The following is a 19,825-nucleotide window of genomic DNA, read 5'->3' as shown; positions in this document are numbered from 1 at the left end:
ACCATGTTCTTGTTTGGAGGGTTTACTTTAATCAATCATAAGTAAGAGCAGTGTTTCTTTTAAGTAGTCGCATGTTAGTTTCTCATGTATGTTAGAAACTTTAGATTCAGTTTATTGAAATTTCTACTGATGGTTCTTAGTGGTTAATGCTGTTTGATAACATGAAAATATGTCCAATTTTTCATCTAAGCATTAAGTAAGAGCATCACTGATTCTTGCACTAAAGAATTGTACTGAATTGTCAGGTTTGCATATCCATCTCTCTAAATGGATCAAGCTTTCTAAGGCTTAAAGAGTATATCACTCCGGCAATTTTTAATATCAGGGTTCCTAGTGTTCTCTATACGCTCTTCTTTAATTTACCATGACTACGCCAGAACAAGAAGTTTGTGTATAGTTGTTTGATTGTTGTGTTCCGATGGTTGTTGATTGTGTTATGCAAAAGTAAATATTTATCTTCCATTTACGTTCCTACCAGGGACCTCTGGTCTCATCAAGTGTTCTCGAATGAGAACATCTCTCAATTCAACAGCATAACATGGTAAAATGACAAGAATAATCACTTCAGTTTATACAATCGACGTAAGCTATTTTTAACTTGCAGCTCTAAAGATGAACCACCAGACCACGGAAGCTAAGCATAGAGCTTTAAATTTGATTTTTTTTTCCTCATAAGATTGTCAGTTTTACTGCACCTGTGAGACTGAAACATGTGAACCATTGGAGAATTTTGTTAGCGAAGACAGTGAAGCACAAAAGAAACGCCATCAACCAGTAACAAGATACACTGGGGACTTGCCTTGTGCAAATAAATGAATTGGTGATACTATAAAATTTACAATGTTCCTTTATTTCACTGTTGTCCCCTCATTCTCTCAACTAAATTTCTCCCCTTCTCTTCTATGTGACGTGCCCTCTCTTCCAGTTTCTCCCCCATTTTCTTCCCCAAACCAAGCATCCTAGCCCTTCTCCCTAATCTTGTAGACTTTGAATCATCTTCTCCAGTAATTTGATTTTTTTCATCAAGTAGTAACAGTTGTCGAGAAGGTGACTTGCCTTCTATGTTCTCCTCGGTGCTTCTGAGATGAACCTCTTGCTGTTCCTCATGCTTCAACAACGGTGCTCTCAATTCTTCCGAAGGCTGGTTATTTGTGCTAGGTTGTGCTATAGGAACTGATAGGGACGCATGTGGATCCAGTGATTTGCTTTGCAGGGCAGACCATCCAACTTTTTTAGTCTTCCCTTGATTGCTTCCACCATTGCTAGAGGTGCTTCCTGTGTCTGGACTATGCGTAGGAACTGATAATAGTGCATGTGGATCCAATGACTTGCTTTGTTGAGTACTCCATCCTGTTTTTCCTGGAATTTCAGTTTTGCTTTCAGCATTACCATTGGTACCTCCCCTATCAACTTCAGTGACTCGTGTTGCATCCGCAGGTTGGGAGCTGGATGCTTCTTGTCTGTTGGCATTATTTCCTGCACCTTCTCGATTCAGCCATAAAAATGGGGCAACTTGTCGGGGGACCCAGTCATCCTTTTCCGCTAACATGAATGGGATGGATACACTTTCACAGTTTGGAAGTACCAGTGTTTCACGAATAGCACCCTGCATTAGTTATGAAGAATCAGCTTAAGCCTCTGAAGGAAATCTCAGCCGATGGATGACAAAAAGAGAACAATATATTGGAAACGTTGCATACATTGCTCTGTTGAATTTAAAGTAGAATCAAATTCAAGCATCGTATTGTTATAAAACCAATCCATAGGAAGCAGAGACATTGGTGGTTGGGAATGAAACAAGTACAAATAAACTAGTAGCTTATCAAAAAGAAATGATCTAAAAACAAGAACCTGCAAGGCTGGGAGGTTGAAGAATTTCAAAATTTGGTAGAGTTGTTTCACAAACAAAGAACTTCAGAGGATAGTCGTGATGCGTAGAGATGGGGGAGGGGGGAAATGGCGTCATTTCTGTTGTGTCCTATTATGAAAAACTTCTAATCAGCTTTTCCACACATATTTTGAAATGCATCCCTAGGGTATTGAGAAACATGTGTTTTTTTGCATGGCTGGCTGCGAGAGGATGATCTTGATGTCGGAGAATTTGGAGGAAGAAGATTAATTGTATTAGTTATTGTTTCATGTAAAGGCTCAGGGGAAGATGTGAATTACCTCCTTTTACATTGTTGGATAGCGTCTTATTTGTGATGAGAAATTCTGAGATGGTTTAGACTTGAGTGGGTGATGTCGGGTACTAGAAAACAATGTTTAGCAGAGCCTTTTGAAGAAGGAAAAGAAGACATGGAGCATGGGACACTCACAGGTCGTTGCATTTCTGGTCATTTACGATCATTTATAGGGACTTATTACTCCTCTTAACACTATGTGGACTGTATGAGGAATAGAACTTCTGATTGAGTTGAGAAAAACTTAGTAGTTTGTACACTTGAGGAATACCATCAATGTGAATACCATCTTTTCCCTTTATTTTCTTTTGTGCACGCACGAGTTCTCTTATAGGAAGAAGACTAAAGTGGAAGAGAGGAGAAGTGGGCCAGAGGGGGATGGATGGCAATGGTGAGTGTAGAGAGAGAGAGACCACTTTTTAAAAATTGCTTTTACTATGGGACCCAAAATTAGGCCAATCAGGTGACACCACGTATTAAATAACTACAGATTTTTTTAATAGGGCATGGACTATTAGTTATTAGGGCAGAAAAGAGCCAAAATAATAGTGGTGAGCGCAAATTTAGTCAAATAGGTGGATAGAAGGTATTTTTATACCAATTCTAATACTTCAGGGGTAGTTTTGGCCCTTTTTTTGTAGGAAATATCCACTTATACAGATAGGTGGTTAGATTATTTTAGGAAAGGTACTCTTGGCACCAACTTGTCTGGGGATTGAGACGTAATTGTAAAGAATTGGGATTTTATATGGAAACCGCTCTATATTATATCTTTTCGTAATGATGATTTCTAAAATTCTAAGTGCTGTTTCCCATTATTTGATATTTAAGACTCAATATTCTAGAATTTTTTGTTCAAGAAGATACCACGCCAGTCTGTTAACCCACTGCTGTTAGTCTGTCACAATAATCTCTAGAAACCTTGACCTACTAAAAATGGATTTAAGCTAGCGAAGTGTTAGAACTGTTAAAGGTAAACATATTTCAATCTTAATCACCCCAATGATAAAAAATTTAAATCCTGATTAAGTCCATGTAAAGGGCTTAATGAAAAGAAGAGATGTATAGACACATTATCAAATTGTAGTACAGAAATTATCAATCTGACCTTGAACCGATTGATTAGGAACAAAGAGAGATGCCCACTTGAGATCTTATGCTCCCCAACGGAAGAGTCCAAGTGGATATCTATATCGGGCATCGATGTGAATCCGAACCATATTTGATCTGAAGGTGGTGGCTTTATGTAGAGCCTCATAGTTCCTTGAATGGATGCGATCCTAATCCCCAGAGAGAGTGATACCTGAAGAGTTTAAAGATCCAATGCTTAGAATGCAAAAGAGCTTCTTCCACAATTTGTTACAGTACAGGAAGAATAAGACACTACGATCTTCAGTACATGCACCAATAAATTCAAAAGCTTTCGTCAGGCACAATATGATTAAATCACTAATCATCTGAGTAATACATGCAGTAGCAGAATGCTGCCATATCAGAAGTTCTCATGATTGTATAACGCGTAAATCCTTTATCATTCAGAATCCATTGCTCAACCATAATTCAGAATCCATTGTTCTCCTCAGGGTATCCTTGTCTTACTGTCGTTATCTATTGTTGTAAACTAACGGATACTAAGGTCAACTTAATGACATCAACTATAGTTCCTTCATTTACTAATAAAGAGGTCATTTCAAGTCAACGTCAGAAGAACTGCTGAAGTTTTTCTGTATTTTACATAAGTATTCTAGGATGTAAGTTGCATAAACATAGGCTAACCTGTAGATTTTGACTAACCCAAGAGAAGTGAATCCCTCAAGTAGACCATTTACAAGGAATCAAGCTAAGAAATTACAAGATCTCCAAGATTTAGCTCAAAGGATCATGTATCATGACTTTAAGCCTTGAGGACTATGAGGGAATTAAACAAGGAAAACCAAGGTCAATTAAGCTCTTTGAATCCAAGGGATCTTGTGACAAGAACTCTTCTTTAGCTCATTTCCTTTGGAGGACTATTAAGGGATTTTGTACTTTTGGCTCTTGGGTTGTCATAACTATAACCAGTTTGTTGCATTCTTTCTTTTTAGAAAAATTAATTTGGAAGAGAAAACCCTTGTGGCGAGATACTAAACTAGATGTTGACAGAAATTGAACCCTTGACATCAAGATTATGAGCCTTGTGAGATACTAAACTGCTCTACCCTGTACATAAACAAGGATTAAATAAGCACCTCCACCCTATCTGTACAGACCGAACAGCCCATTATATTAAATAAAATAGTTGTAACCAACCTGTGAGACCTGCTTGGCAACAGAATTAAAGATAGACTTCCACTTAGAAACTTGAGGCAACACATTTGGTGTGCTATTGGAGCTTCTCATCCCATCTGAAAATTCACATGGTTAATACACCTTGAAAACCATCTAAATAGTTTTTCTTTCAGAAATAGTTGACTACTCCCTTTAGATAACTGCACAAATAAACAGCATGCCCAACCAAATTAACATATTTTGATTGCAAAATCCAAAATTTTGAGAGCATCATAAGAAATATTACCTTCCTTGGTTTGGTCCATCTTATCACCGTTCACTTCAGAATGCTTTTGTTTTCCAAACTGCTCAACCCCTTCTAGTAAATCATATTTCACATCATGAATAGCACTGGATTCTGTTTCTGGTTCATCACCTTCAGGTAAATCAAGGTCCTGAACTGCTACCCTCGTCTCGACCTCCAAGATTGCATCACCAGAATACTGAAGATCAATTTCGAAGGCCCAAAACTCTTTCATGTCTGAGGGAAGAACTCTCATTGCACGTATATAGGGAGGAAGGTTACCAATATTAACAGAAGTACATGTCACTTCGCCTATGTAGCTAGGAATTCGTATATTTGACAGCGTTCTCTACAAGTAAGAACACACAGAATCATAAGTCAGTTCGACAAAGAAAATTTCTCTTTAGTTTAATATAATAATGGAAGACGCATAAAATATCACAATGAAACATACATACCTATGAAGCTTCAAATAAAGCATTAAACAAATATCCTGCTATTATAACTTGCAAAGGAACTCCTGCTAGTAGTATTCATATTATTTTCGGTATTTTTCTTATTTTGCTATTTCTATATTTCTCATTCTTAGTTTTCTATTACTACTTGTTGTCTCGTATGCCTCTACTTTCTTACTATCCTGCTGTTGTTACTGCTTATGTCTCCATAAATGTTGTCTTTTTGCTTTCCTTGAGTCGAGGGTCTATTGAAAACAACCTCTCTACTTGCCAAGGTAGGGGGTACGGTAGAGTGTAACTCTACCCTCCCAGACCTCACTTGTGGGACTATATTGGGGAAGAGGAGAAAATCAACCATTCCAGACCCAATTTCTAAAACTGAAAGGTTATAAATATAATGGAACCAAATTCTTTCTTACTCAAACACTTGCAGTTGACAAAACTCAATTGCTAATTTTCCACTTACGCTACTAAGTGCAAAAGATGTTCCATTTGCTTCAAAAGCAATAGTTAGAGCAAATTATAATGTCAGTAACCAAAAAGCTTAAATCAAGAAACATATACTAATGGAAAGAGAAAGGAGATTGCAAACCTGAATCCTAGCTTGCAAAGAGGTTTTCATCTGGTCGTTTCCTTTAGCATCAAAAAACAAACGGGATATCAACAAGTTCCAACAAAGAGTTCCTTCATCACCAAAAATTCTCTCATCAGAATCTGCATCAGAAGTAACAGACATTTGACTCCGGCTTCCTGATCCAGTAGATGTTGATGTAGATGAAGGCACTACAACGTCCTTAGTAGAAAAATCAAGAGGTTTTCGTGTTGGAGCCAACTTGACACCTCCACCAGCAAAAGCAAGGTCTTGTACGGATTGAGCTCTCTCACTTATCTTCCTTTCTTCATGATCTGACGTTGAAATGCCGCTTCCTTTATTTTCTGGAATTCTCTTAGAAGCTTTCTTGCCAAGCTTTTTCAGGAATTGCCGAACTTTTGATGAGGAACCATCAAACTTACTTGATTTATCACCTAAATCAGCAGTAACACTTGAATACGGTTTCATAAATGAAGGATAACCTGCATTTAATGACGTCAGGTAATTTTGAAACTCTATATTCAACTTGGCAAACCACATAAGTTTTACTTGGTCCTCGCAGGAAGCAAGACGAAGGGATTTGCACCATGCTTCTTTCTCCCAACATGTCTCAAGATAAATGTACAGTATTCTACTTCCTTCATATGAAGTTGATGCTCTGCACTCTATTTTGATAGGATATCTTTTTGCCCTGTAAGATTGCAGCAGATAACACCAAGTGAAGTTGTAAGTTATTGTTATTACTTCTCTGCCAAACAATTAGACAAGCCACTTACTTCACCGTGTGCTAAATAAAAGGAGATTAACTTCTCTACATAAAAGGTAAATAATATTACCTTCTTTAAAGAAGTCAATTTTTTTCTGAATTGTTTACCTCTTGCATTCTGAATTTTTGTACTCCGAACTTTCACAGATCCCTTGAAAGAATATGGACCATTTCAATTATATAATATATTGTTAAGTTCCACTTATATTTGTAAGGGAATAACTTATTTCTTATATTTTTAGATAAATTTCACCTGATATTTTATTCTTTATATATTGCTTTCTACTGGCTTCTTACAGTACTTAGGGGTCGTTTGGTGTGAAGGATAACGCCAAATAGTCTTGTGATTAAATTATCATGTCACCTAATTTGTTGATTGGTTGGCAAGTCCAGGATAGCTTGCCCGGGATTAATAATTAGTATCGGGACAACTTATCCCTCCCTTTGGGTGGGGTATAGCTGTATAGTAATCTCGGGATAATTTATTCCGGGATAAAGGTAAAATGGCAAAGATATCCCTTTAAACCCTTTTTATACATCACTTTTCACATTCATGTATATTTACACTATTTTTAATATATTCTATATATAATAACATTCACAACCTTTACTACTCCTTATTTTTACGATAATTCTTCATATTTTTCTATTAAAAAATTACACTATATAAATATATTTTTTATTTATGAATTTATTTACATTTTGATTTCTCATAAATCCTCTTTTACTTTTAACAAACTAAAGATGAAAATTATATTTTTAAGCTAAACAAGAAGAATTTTTATTTTTAAATACATACTGTACCATCGTGGGAATGCATACACAAAAATATTTAAGCTAAATAAGATGAAATTTTATTTTTAAGAATGACTAACTAAAGCTTGCAAAGAAATAATAAAAAGCTAAATAAAGTGAAGGGTATTTTTGTAAACAAACAACTTGTTCTTAGAATTTATGTAATGCATTTATTTTGAATACAACAAACCAAACACTCAATAAAAAATAATCTAAGCATAACTAATCCTAGCATAACTTATCCCATCATAATTAATCGAATCATAACTAGTATTCAAACCAAACGACCCCTTAAAGTGCAGTAACACTAGTAGAAAATTGTTTTCCTTTGTAAAGATGTTTCTGTAGCTTGTTTTTAACCTGTTATTAACTTATTTTCACACTTCTCTTTTTCTCTCAGGAAGTCTTAACTCCATTTTCAATTAAAGCCAAACTGATTAACTGTCATATGATGCTATCACCTATTATTAACTATTTTTTCACATTGGGTGCCAGTATAAGCAAGCCTGTTCACAGGTCAGCAGAGAGGTCATCTCCATTCTCCTCTTCCTTTGTCTTTGTCTACTGATCACCCTTGACCTTCTTTCCAAACTCATTAAGACCGGAACACCCGCCATGAAGGTCACTCAAAGTAACCTACTCAAGCTTCACTCTTTGTATTGTACCTCCTGGAAAGAGGTTTGCTAGGCCTTTGTTGAAGAGAGAAGAGGAATCACAAAAAAATTTCATACACCTGGGCGTCATTCCATTTATATACACTTTTTTTGACCAAAACTAATATAAATCTTTCCTTCTTTCCAGAATTGTCCAATTTAGTAATTATGAAAGTTTTTATCATACTATATCATATATTATACAAAAAATTTAACTAGTTTGTCCTAAAGACGAAGGGAACAAAATCAAGCTATAATATTAGAATGAGGTTTGCTCTTGATCCCACAAGTTCCAGTATCAACCATGAACGATAAAGATTGTAATAATAGCACAAAGTCTAATCAGGATATGTCAGGAGGTTCACTCACTTTTTATGCCAAAAGAAAAAGAGTGAGACTTGCACAGGTATTGCAAGTCACATCTAAATCCTAGACAAAAAGCAATGGAAGACAAAAAAGAAAGTAGTACAGAAAATTGCATAGCATTGTTCCATTATGTTACCTTTAGCTCCAAAGTGAGCAACAAAGTGCTTCTTTATATAATGAACAAGCACCACAAACGAGCTAACGATCTAATTGACACCCACCAATCTATGGTGAATATGACAATGCCTAGCAAGTAAAGTTAAAAGTTAATCTGCTCTCATGGTCAACCACCTATGAAAAACGAAATTCAACATTGTCCAGAAAAAAATGATTGTCCAAGTTTGATTAAGAGAGTAGGTAAAACTCAACTAGAAGTAAGAAGACTACTTTCTTGCAGCCCAACATATGAGGGAAATCTATTAGACTTTACTCTTTCTGCATATATTTCTCCGGGAACATTACCAAATCATACACAGAAGCCCATGCATTAAACAAATGAAAGCAGCCTATGGTCAGTCACATGAGTCACCGGTATTTGATTAAGAGAAATAACAATAAAGTCAGACTTTTAAGAAGTCAAGGATGATGCCAGTTTCAGTTGAATGAAGTTCAAAATGTGGGTGGAAAGAAGTAGCCGCGCGGATTTACTGTTTACTTTTCCTAGCCGGTAGAAATAGATAACACACTGATTTTACACATAATAAATGACAAATACATATATTGTACAACTGCCGGTTATTTATAGTTAAAGCGGTTGGATGGACGGCTATTTAGGTTAATTCTTCAAAAAAGTAAATGTTGAAACGCTAACTCATCATTTTCTACCACAAGGAACAGAATTCAACCTCAAGTCTTCGTTCCCGAAAATCTCAATTCCATTAGTCATCTTCTCAAATACCATGGTAGATTATACCACATTGCACAGCATTAGATATTGTACCTCACTAAATCAGCCAGCCAATGAATGTATCATGTAATCTCAATTTGCCGTGCAAAGTATGATGTATGACGTGTCAAGTGATACTTAGTTACTTACCCATAAACAAAAAAAGTATAAAAACAAAACATTACCCTCAAATAGGAACCTTAAACCTAATTATGCTACTACTTTTTCTTTTCCTCTAGCTCGTGTTTGTTACAGCAAATGTTGGTGGAGATTAAGTGCATCAACCAAAAAAAGAGAGAGTGAGAGGAATCAACCATTAGAGCATTGATTTTGGTGCATAATGCAAGTCAGACTTCCATCTTCAACCTAATTCAATGAAATCTAAGATTTTCTAGGAAAAGTAGAATCTATTATGGGCACCAAGAGAGATCTGTTTTACATTTGCCTTAGCGGCAATAATTTATCCATCAACTTCTTGATAGTAGAGAAAACGGGTATTTGGGGTTTTATCTTTTGTCTACTTCTTCTAAAATTAATTTTAGCTTTCTTATTTAAAAAATTCTGCAGTTGTCCCAAAATCACACAACCAGAATCTGATCATCAAAGTAATGACAAGTACTATCATGAAAATTTTATACTTTTAAAACCGAGCAGCAAGTGACCTACTTTCACCCAATGATACTACAGAGATACATGTAGGCAAATTTGTGGAAACCAGCTTCCAACAACCAGATTATTTCACGCTCAGACTAAGAAGAATATTTTGGCTCATCTTTATATCTATTCTAGCTTTCCTGCTGCCAGCAATCCAGCACACAGATTTAGAACATAGCACACAATTCAACTACTTCCGCATACTTCTTTTAAAGAATTTTAGCTTGCTTATTTTACTATAAAATCCGCAGATGCCCTAAATCTCAACCAGGGGTTGAAGTTGAACTTCAAATATGGAAAATCCAAAAAAATACTTTAGCTAAAATAACAGCAAATGATCAACCTATTTCCACTCTATGAAACTACACAAATACATGTAGGCACATATGTGTGCTTCAGCTAGCATTCAACCACCAGATCAATTCAGACTTGACTAAGAAGAATGCTCTGTACTCATATTTATGTCTGCCCTAGCTTTTATACCACCAGCACCACATGACAAAGGACATAGCCTATAACTCAATTGCAGCTAGAGACTAGATAGCTCTTTCCAGATCTGATGCCTCCAAAACTATATTCATAAAATTGTTAGAAGAGGACTACGAGTGCCATATCTTGCCAATGATTTTATATTTGAAACCAACGACTCAAACCAACTTACATGACCAGAAAAAAATACAGTTTGGCGGTTCAACAAAAATCACTTCAAAATATAATAGTACTTCCAAACTTACCATTTTCTAGTGGACAAGCTTGAGGCTGAAACAGCTGCTATTATGCAACCTTTCAGTGGAATTTCTACATGGGAACCATCTGACTCTGTTAGTACGAGATGATGATCCTTGATTTGGGCAAATTTCTGAGTAGGTGTAACCTCTAAGATCTCCTTCTTGCTTTTTTGCTGCGTCACGGCTTTGTCCACAGGAAGAGCCTTTGGTATTCTTTCAGATTCTAGAACCCAGACTATCCCCTGGGAAGCAGACGCAGAACATAAGCAACAAGACAGTAAGTTGAAACTGATCAAGTATGAAAATGTGAAAGGAACTTGAATTGAAAAACAAATTTGATGCACAATGTGTGCTTGTGAGCAATTATCAGTTATCTCTGAGAACACTTATCTCTTAACAAAATTATGAAAAAGAAACAGTGTTAATGAGATATTATTATAACATTATATTATTTTTAAAAACAAAATATCTTTTAAGGTAATAATATCCTAAAAAGTCTGAAAAAGAAGTTAGCCCAGATACCACGGTTATAAAAAAGTCTGACACTTCTATTTTTTAACAATGTCTTAACACACTATTCTCTTGTTAGGCCAAGCATGTGGAACTGCCTTCCTTAATAATGGGCAGTGGTGAAACTTGAAACCAAAACTTCTACCTGCTCTAATACAATTTAGAAATTATTGAACTGAACACACTTTTTATTCAATGTAACAAGTTTACACTGAAGGTTACGGATGCAAATCAATAGCCTTAAGTCTCATCTAATACATTAAAAAAAATACTCTACATAGACCAGACTCAAAACACATCTAATCTAATCTCTACATTCAAGTGTTCAAATTACATTCTATCAATGTCCCCAAATAGACTACAATAGGTCAATATCCACGCGCACACACACACACGGTCTCAAAGAATCACATATACTCTCTTTATTCCAAAATGTCTAGCACTTTTCATCTCCCGAAATTTCAACCTAAACTGCATACCAACACTTCAAAATGCCCTTATTCACTACTTAGATATGGGAAAAATGTTAATTTACTTCTAATGTAGATTCCAAATCATAATTTTACAAAAGGAATAACTTAATCGAGTTAATTTAGCTGTCCTATAAATCAATCAGTCAAATTGAACAGCATAAACATTAAGCAAGTAAACTGACATACCTGCTTCAGGTACAACGAGAAATCGAAATCCCCAGTAGACGATAGCGACCCGTCCGGTTTCGCTCTATCCACTTCACGAGCAACTCTACGGTTCAACCAGCGTATCAAAAACACCACGCCCACAGCTTCCACTGCAATAACCGTTACAGCTCCCAGAATAAACACTATAAATAGTAGCAACATCCTTCTCTTTCTCCTAAAATTTGCCCAACAAGCTCAAAAATTACCAGTTACAAGCTTCGCTTATCACAAATCCATCATTTTGGCTACATAAATCTTCGGATCCTTTCACTCTTTTGACCAATTTCAACACGATGAAGAAGGGATTCGAGAGAAATAGAGGAGAAAATAGGTCACACTTGTTAAGGAAACCGTTTAACTAGTTAAACGAAATTCTGGGGAATAAAGTACTAATATAAGCATGGTTCAAGTGAAGTTGATGACCAAATTCTGACCAACGCGTTAGTAGATTTTTTGAATTTCTTTAAGAAATCAAGTTGGAAGTATGGAACACGTATCTGCCAATTTTCGTGGCACAGTTTTTCTTTTAGTGGGCCTAAAAAATAGTGGGATTTATACTATTGTAACTACTACGGCTTATCTAAGGTTCCAAAAACAAATAAATAATAATTTTACATCATAAATATTTAAAAGATTATTTGTAATTATTTTTAATTTTGTGTCAAGTCTGACACATAAATTAAAATGGATAAGTAATATTTTCTTTAAAATTGTACTTTTTGAATATTGGTGTGGTCCATGCATGCTGGTTCTATTGGACTCCTCACTCCTAGCATTATTCCATCATTCTTACCTGTCCTGGCCCAAATCAGGAAAATAAACGGGTAACGTGCACCTGAAAATGACATGGGGTGCCCTATTTTGGCAGCACCAATTAATTGGTATTGGCGTTGTGTTTTATTTTGCATAATAAATATTTATTACTCAATTAATCATATTATATATATATATAAGAGAATCTTAGGCCCGCTTACGTGGCGCCATCACAAATCAAAATTTCATTTTAATTTATTTATTTACAAAATTAATCTTCCCTTTCATGAAAAGTTGTGATTTTTATGAAAAATTGCGACTTTAATGAAAATTTGCGACTTTAATGAAGAGTTGTGACTTTTATGAAAGGTTGTGACCTTCCCGAAGGATTGCAACTTTTCCAAATAGTTGTGACATTTCCAATAAGACACAATAAACATTTATTCACACTACCCTTTGTTGTCTTTAAATAGAGAGATTTCCTCTCATTTTAAAATAACGAAAATTCTGAACTTCTTCTTCTTCTTCTGCACAATTAATATTCGTGTACTTTGCTCCTGTTGAGTGTTTCACTGACACCATTGTTTATGTTACTGATCCTGTATTTTTATAGTCATTACTTTATGATAATGTTATTAAGGATAAATGATAAAATGTTATAATTTTCATTTTTCTTTACATTAATAATGTTCGTTATCACGTAATCTTGTATGTAAGATAACATAGTGTTTTGGTTTTAATGACTGATAGGTTTTAAGTATTATTTTATAAATTCCGTGATATTAAATTTCCGCGCAAGGCGCGGGTAATTCTACTAGTATCATATATAAAAGGAACCATAGGCCCACCTACGTGGCGCCACCACAACCAGGATTGCCTTTTAATTTATTTATTTCCAAAATTAGTCTTCCCTTTCATGAAAAGTTGTGACTTTTATGAAAGCGACTTTTACGAAGAGTTGCGACTTTTATGAAGAATTACAACTTTTATGAAGAGTTGCGACTTTTATGAAAAGTTATGACTTTTATGAAAGGTTGCGACTTTTCCAAAGAGTTGTGACCTTTTTGATAAGGCACAATAAACATTTATTCACACTACCCTTTGTTGTCTATAAATAGAGGAATTTCCTCTCATTTTAAAACCACGAAAATTCTGAACTTCTTCTTCTTCTGCACAATTAAGTATTTGTGTACTTTGCTCCTGTTGCGTGGCTCACTGACACTATTGTTTTTGTATCAATACACTGGTGAATATAATCGTTCTATCTTGAGAGGATCTATTCCTTTAAACCTCGGGTACTAGAGGGGAATGATTTCTTTAAGGGGACAATGTGCATTCAGTGGACTCAATTTTTTCCTTTTTGTTTCATTCTATTGTTACAGATCCTGGTATGTTTTTTACAGCCATTAATTTATGCTTATATTATTAATTGTTGTTTTTAGTACATGTTTTAAACTTTGTTGTTTATGTTTATGCTTTTGATCATTATGTTGAATTAAAGATATGTTAATCAAGAGTTTGATGTAATCATTAAACTATTGGTGTCATGTAGATTAAAATTCTTAAACTTGTAAAATAAATGGCTTTGATCTCTATAGAGTTTTCAGTGGCTAAAAGATCCATGGGATGTCTAAGAAGGGACATTTGAGTGTTCAGAAGTTATGGTGGTTCCACACTACCTTGGCGTTTTAGTTATTCAACTCTCTATCTTATTGAGGCATTCAATCGATTGGTGACATCTAAAAATAAAAGGAATGTAGTGGGATGGTAAGTATTGTACTCAACCTGAATCAACAGTTTGGGGTTCAAATGTTGGATTGGAGTCGATGAATTACCCCTCAAAGTAGGATAATCCATATCAATCAAATATTAAAGAAATAATTATCTCCTTATAAACATTAGATTAAAAGTCGCAAAAATAAATAAAGTTTTAACCATATTTATTGAAACATAAACAACAAAATATGCTTTTTGGCTATCAAAGTAGTGTCATCGACTGCGAATGATTTTGAATAAGGGACTTGCCAAGACATCATTTAGTCCAAATTATTTGAGCGACATTATTTCATTGAACAACAAGCTAAGAGATGTGTTTTTAAATATTAATTAACTTATCAAGTGCACAACTAGTTATATAAGATGTATAATATTAAGATTCTGTATGTAGAGGCTTTGAATAGGAGAAAAACTCTCGCAATTGATGAATATACCACTTTTTTAAAATACAAATATAGACAATGAAACAATTACATATCTTTTCTAAAGACTTAAGTGATGAATAACTACGGTAAAATGAAGAATTAATAACAAAATGCATAAGAATCAAATCTTTTTGGTTTTAAGATTAAAAAAATATTTTATTTCATCTTTGGATAAAATATTCTTGACAATTCATCGTAGGGTTGTACCCACTCGAAAACACTTATATTATCAAATGTTCAGAAGTAGATTATTGACGTAGTTCATTAACGCGCGAAGCATGGGCAATTTACCTAGTTTTAGATAAAGGGGTCTATTTTGAAAAAAAAAACACTTGTTTTATTTTCAGATATACATGATTAAAATTCTAAGCAATTTTCACTTGCATTAGTCATATATGGAAAAAAATTAAAAGGTATTAAATGAAATTGTTAGGTTTATAATTGTTTTGATAAATTGATGATTGAGATTTTTCTTTATGATTTATGTAACTTAAATTTCAAATTTGAGAATTGAGATTATTTGGAGTTGACTTAGATATATTGAATGGTGTGTTGGATTGTTGAAATCTGAAGAATACTTTTTTTTTTTTTTTGCCAAAAAGATCCAGACACACATAGTTGAAATTCTAGCCAATTTTTACATGACTAAGTAAAAGGTATCGGGCAGGGTTATGTATATCACGTTCACTCCTAAATAAATAATAAAAAAGTTCCCAGCTTTTCCACGCTTCCTTTCTTCATTAGGATTCATTAGATTCTCTCGAGAACACTTCAATTTTCAATGTACTATTTGGTACTTCCTCCGTTTCAATTTATTTGTCTGATTTGATTTTGCATGAAATTTAACAAAGTAAAAAATACTTTTGAATTTTGATCTTTTTAAACTAAACATACAAAGTCCGACAAAAATGAAAGTAAAGCAAATAAATTGAAATGGCGGAAGTAATTTACTATCTCCCCTCATTTGTTTCTTTATTACTCCAGTATAGAGTTGACCTGCAATCTTTTCTTCAAATATACTTCATACACACCACATGTATTACATGTATAAGATGAATTCAAGCAGAAGAAGACATTTGATTAAACAACCAAAGGAAGAATTTAATTGTATATATATAGACGATGAGGAACTCCTCTTCATCGTTGTCCTCTGTAATTACATCGTCGAATGACGATGTTATTATGGAGATTGATGAAGCAAGTGAACCACAAGGACACAATGGTATGGTCGTATCTGCTCATGTGGCTTGGAAGGATGTTAATGTAATGGTTACTCTGAATAATGGAGATACAAGAAATGTATTAGAAGGACTTACTGGTTATGCAGAACCTGGAACATTTACTTCATTAATGGGTCCTTCTGGTTCTGGTAAATCTACGTTGCTCGACGCACTTTCTGGACGTCTTGCTTCTAATGCAATCCTCTCTGGAAAAATTCTCCTCAATGGTCGCAAAGCTAAGCTATCATTTGGAACTGCAGTAAGTAGTTAGTTAATTCTACTCTTATATTTTCGTACCATAATTGGATTTTTTGAAAATGTTTTGGTCTTCTTAAATTGAGGCTCCTTCCTTTTCACTTGTTAGCATTCACAACATAGTCCTAAGAGCTCTGAGAATCTAGTTTAGGGGGAGAATATGTAAGATTTTCGTTAATCCATGAACATGATTTAAACATATCAATCGGAAAATCAAGAATAAAAAAGAAAGAATTACAATTGATGGATATATTTCTCGAACAAAGGAAAGATGAAACATAAATCATGGATCAACTAAGCATTATTGTAGACTTTCTTAAAGAGGAACCTCATGTAAACACAATGGAATAAGGTTTGATCCTATCCATGAAGATTCCGTAACTATTCCAGAAATGGAAAGTTAGACACAATTGGTTACCCTGACACTCTCTTTTGTTTGGGTAAGTTTTATGAGGTCATTTCTCTCGATTTTTGTACTCTCTTTTATACAGTGAATTGCTCATTGCCGCATGTGGATGTAGGTCAATGGATTGAACCATGTTTGGTATATTTCTCTTTTATAGTCTCACTATCATCTCTCAAGGCCTAATTTGTTAGCTTCAGCACGACACCTGATTAACTGACAAATTGATATACACTACAGGCATATGTAACTCAAGATGATACATTGATTGGAACACTAACGGTTCGGGAGACGATTTACTATTCGGCTCAATTACGTCTCCCTGATAGGATGCCATTATCGGAGAAACGTACACTGGTTGAGAACACCATTGTTGATATGGGCTTACAAGATTGTGCTGATACGTTTATTGGAAATTGGCACTTGCGCGGTATTAGTGGAGGAGAAAAGAGGAGAGTTAGTATTGCTCTTGAGGTTCTTATGAGACCTAGATTACTCTTTCTCGATGAACCAACAAGTGGACTAGACAGGTAAATGTTCTTAAGGTCATAACTCAATTGTGTTTAACAATGTTAAGTTTTTGAATTACCTAATTAAGGAACAACATCAGATAAAATCAGCTTATTGGATTTGTGACAGTGCTTCAGCATTCTTCGTAACACAGACACTACGTTGTCTGTCCAGAGATGGACGGACTGTGATAGCCTCAATTCACCAGCCAAGCAGTGAAGTATTTGAGCTGTTTGACAGATTATACTTGCTTTCTGGAGGAAAAACAGTTTACTTTGGTCAAGCTTCTGAAGCAAACCAGGCAAGATATACCTCCCTTACTCAAGACTCTCCATCATTCTATTTTCTCATGTTTGAGACATACAATGGTCAAAATGGATCATTTTCGTCTCCGGACCCTATACCTTTTACATTATGTGGTAGTTAGAATTAAATCTAGTTTTTGGTTTGCAGTTCTTTGCAGAAGCAGGATTTCCTTGTCCTTCTTTCAGAAATCCATCAGATCATTTCCTCCGGTGCAGTAACTCTGATTTCGACAAAGTTAAGACAACTCTAGCAGACTCAATCAAAGTATGTCTTTTAAGATCATCTTGTTACTAATCAAACTCCAAAAGCTTGCACTAGATTTTGGAATAACTTTTTAAATAAGTAATGCTACTCTGTTCACAGTCGGGAACACTTGAAGCTTACTCATTACAGACGATGTGTTTTTGTTTTGATAAGTGCAATAAAATAGTCACTGATCCATATAAGTCTCCTCTTTCTACAGTCCTTTCTTTAAGCAACATTAACATTTAGTATGGCTTAGGATATAGAGATCTTCACCTTCCTTCATTTTGCTTATTCTGTTCTTATTTTAATTAGTCTGATCAGTACAATGATGATCCTCTAAACAAGATGACAACAGTAGAAGCAATTCGAAGTCTTGTTGACTTCTATCGCCGTTCTCAGTATTGCTACTTAGCAAATGAACAAGTAGAAGAAATGTCCAAAGTTGTAAGTTTTAATGTACCAAACTTTGATCTTAATTTCTTCATCATCTGTCGAGGTTTCTTCTTTGATAAAATGTGATCCTTTTTTTTTTGTGACAGAAAGGAGTAGTGCTAGATTCTCACGGTAGCCAAGCTAGTTTCTTTATGCAGTCCTACATCTTAACCAAACGTTCGTTTGTTAATATGACAAGAGACTTTGGCTATTACTGGCTGAGGCTTGTGATCTACTTAGTGGTTTCCGTCTGTGTTGGAACCATCTATTTTAATGTGGGAACCACGTATAATTCCATCCAGGTAATTTGTTTCTCCTAATGGGATTTTTAAGAAGACGCATTTTTTGCTTTATTTATCAAATTGACATTATGCAGGCAAGAGGTGCATGTGCAGCTTTCATCTTTGGATTTATGACATTCATGTCGATAGGAGGTTTCCCTTCATTCGTGGAGGATATGAAAGTTCGTACTTTGTATGACACTCTTGAAAAAGCTATCTTAATTCTATAATGATACATTGCCACACATTTCGAATAATTTGGTCCTATTTTTGCAATCAAAACAGGTTTTTCAAAGAGAAAGGATGAATGGGCATTATGGTGTCATTGCATTTGTCATAAGCAACACATTATCTGCAATGCCGTTCCTTATATTGATTGCAACTCTTTCTGGTACCGTCTGCTACTTAATGGTCCGCTTCCATCCAGGATTCTCTCACTATTTGTTCTTTGTATTGGCCCTTTATGCCAGCATTACGGCGGTTGAGAGCCTGATGATGGTCATAGCAAGTGTTGTCCCTAATTTCCTCATGGGTATCGTCATAGGGGCTGGCATTCTGGTAGTAAACTTTATCTGTTTCTGTTTTATAGACTACAAAATTTTCTGCTTATCTTAGAATCGAAAGTATTAATGCATGCATACCATTTTCTACCCTTAACAATTGTGTATGTTTGCTGTGTTAGGGAATATCTATGGTGGTTTCTGGGTTCTTCAGACTTCCCCATGACATCCCAAAACCTGTCTGGCGTTACCCAGTGTCTTACTTGACTTTCGATTTTTGGGCTATACAGGTAAAAATTTGCTGCAGATTTTACCTATTATAAACTCGCAATGGAAATGTTAACATCCCCAGAGCCTAAAGATAATTACACGTAACAGTCCATAATAAGTAGACTTAGCTAGTAGCCTTAAAAATAAAGCATACGAAAGAGAAATGCGTTATTAAGCACCAACTTGGCATGTTCAGACCAATTATGTGCTTTGATGACAGATGTAGATATCTATGTAGTAGTTCTTTGATGGAAAATCTGTTAAGATCCGTCCAGTCTTATTTTGATATATGAATCCATTGAGTTTAATTTGGTGGTTTATGTAGGGGCAATACAAAAACCACTTGAAGGGGTTGGTATTTGATAACCAGAGTCCTGATCTTCCCAAGATCACAGGTGAATATGCGCTAAAACAAACATTTCAGATTCATGTGGACAGATCAAAATGGGTGGATCTAAGTGTCATCTTCTCCATGATAATCATCTACCGCGTGATCTTCTTCATAATGATCAAGATCAACGAGGATGTTACTCCTTGGCTCCGAGGCTACATTGCTAGGAGAAAAATGCAGCAGAATGGTGCAAATCAGAATTAAGACAATGACACCATATGCTCTTGCTTAATCACCT

General features: G+C 35.1%; 3 protein-coding genes across 3 annotated transcripts in view; 1 reads left to right on the top strand and 2 right to left on the bottom strand.

The window, feature by feature from the left end:
- Nucleotides 1-19,825, bottom strand: part of LOC125809614 (protein transport protein Sec61 subunit gamma-1-like) — a 132,902-nt gene that overhangs the window by 58,565 nt on the left and 54,512 nt on the right. The gene's annotated exons all lie outside the window — the stretch shown is intronic.
- LOC125809581 (uncharacterized) lies at nt 784-12,309 on the bottom strand. Its single transcript, XM_049489172.1, has 7 exons — nt 11,799-12,309; nt 10,636-10,871; nt 5,782-6,472; nt 4,738-5,083; nt 4,473-4,567; nt 3,292-3,486; nt 784-1,606 (listed from the first exon to the last, which is right to left on the bottom strand). Exons 1-7 carry the CDS (start codon nt 11,979-11,981, stop codon nt 854-856), a joined length of 2,499 nt encoding a protein of 832 aa, XP_049345129.1. The 5' UTR covers nt 11,982-12,309; the 3' UTR covers nt 784-853.
- On the top strand, nt 15,896-19,791 carry LOC125809585 (ABC transporter G family member 11-like). The gene is made up of 10 exons (XM_049489177.1): nt 15,896-16,252; nt 16,892-17,181; nt 17,291-17,462; nt 17,615-17,731; nt 18,026-18,157; nt 18,253-18,447; nt 18,522-18,608; nt 18,712-18,984; nt 19,109-19,216; nt 19,522-19,791. Exons 1-10 carry the CDS (start codon nt 15,896-15,898, stop codon nt 19,789-19,791), a joined length of 2,001 nt encoding a protein of 666 aa, XP_049345134.1.

This window comes from Solanum verrucosum, unplaced genomic scaffold, assembly GCF_900185275.1.
Source record: "Solanum verrucosum unplaced genomic scaffold, falcon-dt-bn FXZP01000121.1, whole genome shotgun sequence".
In the NCBI taxonomy this organism is placed as follows: Eukaryota; Viridiplantae; Streptophyta; class Magnoliopsida; order Solanales; family Solanaceae; genus Solanum; species Solanum verrucosum.
Note: the sequence above shows the minus strand (reverse complement) of the source record. Positions and strands in the feature narration are given on the sequence as shown.

What these genes read in the sequence shown, in the direction of transcription:
- LOC125809581 (XM_049489172.1), bottom strand. Translation starts at nt 11,981, where the DNA reads ATGTTGCTACTATTTATAGTGTTTATTCTGGGAGCTGTAACGGTTATT. An exon ending in TCTCGTTGTACCTGAAGCAG is followed by an intron (nt 10,872 to 11,798) that starts GTATGTCAGTTT and finishes TCTGCTTCCCAG; the next exon opens with GGGATAGTCTGGGTTCTAGA. An exon ending in TTGCCAAGCAGGTCTCACAG is followed by an intron (nt 3,487 to 4,472) that starts GTTGGTTACAAC and finishes TAAACTCTTCAG; the next exon opens with GTATCACTCTCTCTGGGGAT.
- LOC125809585 (XM_049489177.1), top strand. Translation starts at nt 15,896, where the DNA reads ATGAGGAACTCCTCTTCATCGTTGTCCTCTGTAATTACATCGTCGAAT. An exon ending in AAGCTTCTGAAGCAAACCAG is followed by an intron (nt 17,463 to 17,614) that starts GCAAGATATACC and finishes TTTGGTTTGCAG; the next exon opens with TTCTTTGCAGAAGCAGGATT. An exon ending in CTCTAGCAGACTCAATCAAA is followed by an intron (nt 17,732 to 18,025) that starts GTATGTCTTTTA and finishes TATTTTAATTAG; the next exon opens with TCTGATCAGTACAATGATGA.